Below are 6,400 nucleotides of genomic sequence, written 5' to 3' on the forward strand. Positions count from 1 at the left end.
GTTTGCAACAAGAAGCTGGAAACATTTGGGCCTCTGCTCAGGCCTATTCCTAGATTATATGTATTATATGTACTGTAAGCATGCAGTTATCCTTCTATGTTCTAGTTTCCCTCAGCATGGATCACCTGGACAGTCACGGCAGTGAAGCTTAAGACCCTTAATGAACCGAACATCAACTCAAGATAGGCACAGATATGCAATGTGTATAAAATACTTCTAACCGTACTTGTAATAAAAGTTAACATAACGGAAGGATCCTCAAATGGACATCTTCAATAAACAACTGTAATGCAGTATCTGTAAGAAATATTATTAAATGGAATAATGCTGTAAAGAATGTTATTAATACAATTATAATGATGCAGGTTATATGGCAGCAATAAAAGAATTTCTGTATCTCCACATTCCCTCTTTTGACATTCAGGACAGGACACCACACCTCGTGTTGTATCACTCCTCGGCCCATCTAAGTTCCTCAGGTAGATTGAATCCACCCGTCCAAACACGGATGCCACCCAGGACTCCACTGGGTTTCCGATACCTGAGTGCTCATGCATCGTTTTAGACAAATTTTCCGGCCCTCCAGAGCTCGGGTTACTGAGCCATCTGGAGCAGTATTGTTGGGGATAAAGGTGCAGCACATGTCGACCACCTTCCTCGTTAAAAAGGCTTTCTTCTAATTTCCCTGAGGATCTTCAGGAAAGGTTCTCCAGGCTTCCTGAAGGACATTTAAAGCTCTTCTTGGATGTTTCTGCCTTTGGTTGTGTTTGGATGATCCTACACTGCTTCAGTAATGCTGAGGTCCGAGTCCTGGGGAGACCCATCCATGACTGAAGCTCCACTGTGTGTTTTTTCAGCTAGGATATGCCTTCACTGCACTGGCACTCACTGTTGGACCGCTCTCCTGACCTCCTGCGTACATGCTGACAACGACTTGAACTGGAAATGTCCAATTTGCATTCATCGCTCCATCAGACCTGTAGCCACAGTCAGTCCAGGACACACCACTTCTTCTTCGGTCCGCCACTTTGGTCCAGTTTTCTTAAATTTTTAAGGACACACTGCACACCAGGCTGAGATATGCCAAGTTTCCAGCTAATCGCACTTTGGGAATCACCTTGTTGGTGCAAAAATCCAATTTCATGTCTGTCAAACTTTGTTATTTTTTATTGAGCCAACTAAAGACATTTCTTTAGTTGAATTTTGGGACATGCTGCTAGTAACAAAGTAACAAAGAGAGAAAATACAAAGACACATTTGCACAGGACTGTATCTGGTAAGTAATTTGGACATAATGGGCCATAATCGGATATTTTCATGATTCTTCAAACGATGCTGGACTGTCCAAACTGTTCTCCGTCTGCAGGCTCCTGCTACACCAAAGCATCTGTCTTTTAACAATCCTTCATAAATGAACGTCGCTTTCAGGTCTGGAATAATTCTGCGCCACCTTTTGATCTAATCTGGGAGCAAAATGTTGTGTTTGTGACACAAACAACAACTTGTGTGTTACGCGGCGCGGTGCCTTTGAGCTGCTTTCCATCAGCCCATTTCATTATTTTGCCTTCCTGCTGCTGCAAAGTTGATGCATAATTTTAACCTGCCTACCAAAAGGGGGATTCTTCATGGGGAATTGAGCCAGAGAACTCTCAAATGGAAGCACTAAGTGAAAGCATGTTGGAGATCAAAGGGATACTGTTTATTACACTGACAAATGGTTTTTAGTTCGACAAGCATCAAAATATGGTACTGCCATGAATAATGACGAAACACAAAAGGAACCAAAAAAACCAAAGTGACCAGTTCTGATCTGGGACGAAGACAAGAGCGATGGAGGAAAGGAAGACAAAGGTGAGGAGGAGGAGTTAGAGGACAAAGGGACGATAAAGAGATAGACAAAAGGTCAAACGGGGAGATGGACTGAAAAGGCAGCAAGTGAATAGGAAAGGGTGAGAAAGAGGGAGCGAGGGAGATGCAAGTGGGAAAGAGAGAGAGCCGGCTGACAGTGAAGGTTGACGCTGATTGATGGTGACATTCTTCAGGTCTTCACGGAGATGAATGTTTAATGCCGTGACGTTTGTGCCTCAGAATGGTAAATAATGAATCAACAATAAACAACAACAGCTCCAGCCAGGCTGGGTGGCTCCTTCGAGCTCTACAGCAGACATGAAAACCGATTAGCTAGAAGGAAACGCTGTTCCCGTGTCATTTATTTTGTGTTTCTTATTTCCTGCATCAGTGTATTTTAGCAGCTCCTTTAACGTAGGAGTGCAGCATATCACCTCTACAGATAGCACAGCAGAAACAGTTTCAGCTCTCAAATGCACGCACATGCACACAGCAGTCGGACAGTAAAGGTCTCTCAGAAGCCCACTTCCTCTCACGTATGCTCTGATGTTTCGCCCACACACAGGTGAACACAAACTCCCACTGCGCCGTTTCTGATAACGGGGTCTCACAAGTACGGCGCCGAGGCGCTACTTAGCTGATGCATACGCACAGCTGGACGCACACGTGTGTAGTTTCTACAAATACACACGCTACACAAGCCCTGCTGGGAAAAATAGTAAAAGGTGCTAAAAATAAATGATTGATAAGTGCTGCGGTGCTAAAATAAAATGAGATTAAGGGAGAAGCGATGGAGGGAGGAAGAGCTGAATGAAGCAGGGACGGGAAGATTTAAAGAAGGGATGCTGGAAGAAGGAATGGTGGCTGTCAGCAAAGGTAAAAGAAGGACAGAGGAAGAAAAACATACTGACGAGAGAGAGACGGAGGAAAAAGTAGAGCAGAAGACATAAAAGTGTGATTTAAGTTAATGACATGTCAGTGACTGACTGCTTTATGTCTGCCTTTATAGGCTTGTGTAGGGCATTATCACATTCCCCCTGGCAGTGTGTTTGACTGTGTGTTTGCCTGCATGTCTGTGTGCTCAGAAAAGATACTGCATGGCCATTAGCAGCTATGTTTGGGCTTTTTCAGCAGGTTATGGACATTTTCCCTGAAACTGCAGCAGAACAGTTTCTGCTTCTCGCCACGAGCCTCGGAAATATCAAACTCTGACATCCCTCGTTACAAAAACCAGCCTTGAAAGTGTCAAGACTTTGCATATAAACTCAATGTTTTTCTCATGATGGATGACAGGAATCGCAAGGTGGCAGGGATGAGCAAAAGGCAGGGCGATGCCCCAAAATACGGGGTTATATATGCTCTCACTCCTGAAAGCAGTGAAAAAGGCAGAGTGATATATAATGCAATTTCAGGTGTTAAAATAGAGTAAAAAAATAAAAACACAGGCAAGATACCTGATATATTCCACATCCCTGTCTATCTATCACACACACACACACTCAGTATCATATTGTTTCGGTGTGATTGTGATTTGTGTGGGTGCTGAAATAGCCCTCCTGGATAAGAGCATATCTGTCCCTCTCAATGGCAGCAGAGAGAGGCCCTAACCTAATAATGATACAGTGGAGCGGGACACACATGCACACAGATATGCTCAAATGGATTGAAACTCTCTGTCTTTTACCATATACGCACAGACGCACACACAAACACAGACAGTCTAATTAAGTTTTATCTATTTATAGTATTGAGCTGATTATGCTGGTTGAAATCGTGTTTGTTTGCCAGGGCTGCAGATGAAAGCTGAGAGCCTGTTACTCTCTGATGTTATCACCCACACATCACACTCTAGTATTATTCTATTAGGACTGAGTGTGTGTGTGTGTGTGTGTGTGTGTGTGTGTGTGTGTGTGTGTGTGTGTGTGTGTGTGCGAGTGGGAGACAGAGAAGGGGTGTATGTATATGAAAGGGCAAGAGTGCACACGAGGGTGGGTGTGTTGCACACATGTGAAAAGGAGAAAAAGACAAGAAGGCGGCATGAACAGAATTATGAATAGGAGTTAATGGATGGACAAATTACAAACCTGTTTATTATTAGATTATACAAATAAAGAAAAACCTTCCACATATTCCTGCACTTGACAAACTGACTTCTGTGTTTTCGCTGGAATCCCAGGAGGAGGTTGACCCCTGCCCCGAGAAAGTCTGAGAAACTCCGCAGGAAAAAAAAGCATCATCTGTCTTACCCGTGATCTGACAGCCGTAGAGCTCGAACCGCAGCGCAATGCCGTTCTTCCACGTCTGAGGTTTAATCCGCACGAAGCGGGCCAGGACCGGCTGTGGGATTCGATTGAGGACCACCTCCGTGGCGTCAGCGTTGGCATGGAAAACCTGCAGACAGAAAGGAACATTTAGAAGTGCGACGTTTGGAGTCCGTCTGCAGAACTGGAGCTCAGTTAGGATAATGGGAGACAGCCCGATATTGCTGAGTCACACTTCTATGAGCTGCATACAGCGATGTGCAAAAGTCATCTCTCTTTTATTTCCTTCCAATGAGCCAGACTTTGTCTTTTTTTTTAAATGCTCTTGAGCCAAAGTTCTCCGGCTTCCTGAAGGACATTGGCTGCTTTTCACTCATTTTCAGTCTCGTCCTTTTGCCTGATCCAATTTCAGAGAAATGCTTTTTTGCTTGTTTTTTAAGCCACTTAATCCTGACCTATGAATCATTGACACATGAAAAAGTCGTCTATTTCAGGGAATGAACAAGAAGAGGCAATATAGCAAAGAACTAGTTTTAAGTCGTATCTTTCGGCACACTACGAGAGCCATCTCTCGAGCGCGGTGGAGGCTCTTTTGTGATTTGCTGCTGCATTTTAGCCACCGGTGTTGGAGATCTTGATAAAACTGATTTTGATCCAACATGCAAAACCATGTAAAGAGTGTCTGAATGCCAACAGCTTCCTTTTTTAGCACAACAATGATCCCAACACTGTGGCAGTGCTGTGAAAACAAACACAGTGGAACATGATCAGTCATGGACTGGTCTCTGCAGAGCTCGGACATCAACATCATTGAAGCAGTGTTGAATCAGAGAGAGGTACAAAAGGCAGAAACAAGCAAAGAAGAGCTCTGAATGACCTCCGAGAAGCCTGGAGAACGACTCCTGAAGACTATTTAGAATTGCACAAACTCAGTTGTTGCTGTATTTCCATGTATGTTTGCAAAATATACAGAAAATGAGGGCGGCTTAATATTCGTGCACAGTACTGCATACACAGGATAAATCCCAGCTATTCTGTACAGCAGGATTAACCTTCAAATGTTTTAAACTGTTAATTTAATTTTACACATTGGCCAAATAAACTGAAATGATTGTCCTTTTATCAGCTCACAGATATTTGAGTTGAGTTTTTTCTCTTCTTTGGTTAATTTCTGTTAAATAAATAATGACACAATCTAATATTGTTGATATTAATCCGATGCTGTATGCACTTGACCTGCTGAGGACCACGTGATCATTTGTGTCCTGATATGTAAACTCTTAGAAGTGAAAGTGTGAGCTGTAAGTGGTAGAAAGATGACACATATGATACAACCATCTAGTTTCTTTAAACCGTGACACGACGAAAAACAATAATCTTTTGCTTTGTAGTTAAGTTTACGCCTCTGTCCACAGCTGTGATTCAAGACAACACTTAATGAAACTTAATGTGAGGTGAAAAGGCAGCAGATTAATGTTTCTCCTCTACGTGATTACATAAAGCCACAAAATTAATAAAGTGACTGTTCACCGAGGAGGGAAGGGGTGCAAAGGTTCACTCACACACTCACACACACTCTGAGGGCATGCAGTGTGCAATAAATCACGGGCGTAAGTATGTGGGAGAGCATCCTCTTCTCACGTCCTCTCGACTCAACCACACACACACATGCAGGAAAACAGCACGAAGAAAAACACATCGTAACCCCCCGATGCACAAACACACACACGGCATGCGCTAACACACTGCGTGCAGACACCACTGTCCCCCCACATGCATGTAATGTGTCTCTGCTCTCACACGGTGCCCTCTGAGCTCTTGCACTCCCCACACTTCCTCTGAAAACACACACAAGTTCAGATAAAAGGAAACTGAATGCAAGCTAGAAGGACCCTTTTTTTGTCTTTGACATCAAGGCTTTATATCTCTGTCTATCTGACAGTCTCTCTCGCCAACAGCCATCTCCGCTGGTCTCCCAGCAGGACAGAACAGCTGGGGTTCTGCTCTCTCATTTCCTTTTCTCCCTTCGTTTCTGTCTTTTTCTCCGATGTCTGTATCTCGTCTCTCGCTGATGATAAGCGGCTGTAAATTCAAGGAAGATAATCCATGCTGTTGTTTCATTACAGGAGCAAATAAGCCTCTTTTTCCTTAACACTCTTTCTATTATGTTACATTAATGCTGAAAACATCATAGCGTGTTTATTACACAGAGCGGTGAGCCTTGTTCAACAGAGCCAAAGGCCTTGCAATTACTTGCTTGGCTACGCATTTATAGATGTTTGCCTTGTTTT

At 43.5% G+C, this 6,400-nt stretch overlaps 1 protein-coding gene across 1 annotated transcript in view; it reads right to left on the reverse strand.

Annotated features, from left to right (window-relative positions):
• LOC102199112 (neuropilin-2-like) overlaps positions 1-6,400 on the reverse strand; it is a 90,976-nt gene that overhangs the window by 39,373 nt on the left and 45,203 nt on the right. The window contains exon 8 of the mRNA XM_013913501.1: positions 4,095-4,239. Coding sequence (XP_013768955.1) covers positions 4,095-4,239 — 145 coding nt within the window. The remainder of the gene's footprint in view (positions 1-4,094; positions 4,240-6,400) is intronic.

This window comes from Pundamilia nyererei, unplaced genomic scaffold (genome assembly GCF_000239375.1).
Source record: "Pundamilia nyererei isolate P.nyererei 1_Seehausen unplaced genomic scaffold, PunNye1.0 scaffold00135, whole genome shotgun sequence".
NCBI lineage: Eukaryota > Metazoa > Chordata > Actinopteri > Cichliformes > Cichlidae > Pundamilia > Pundamilia nyererei.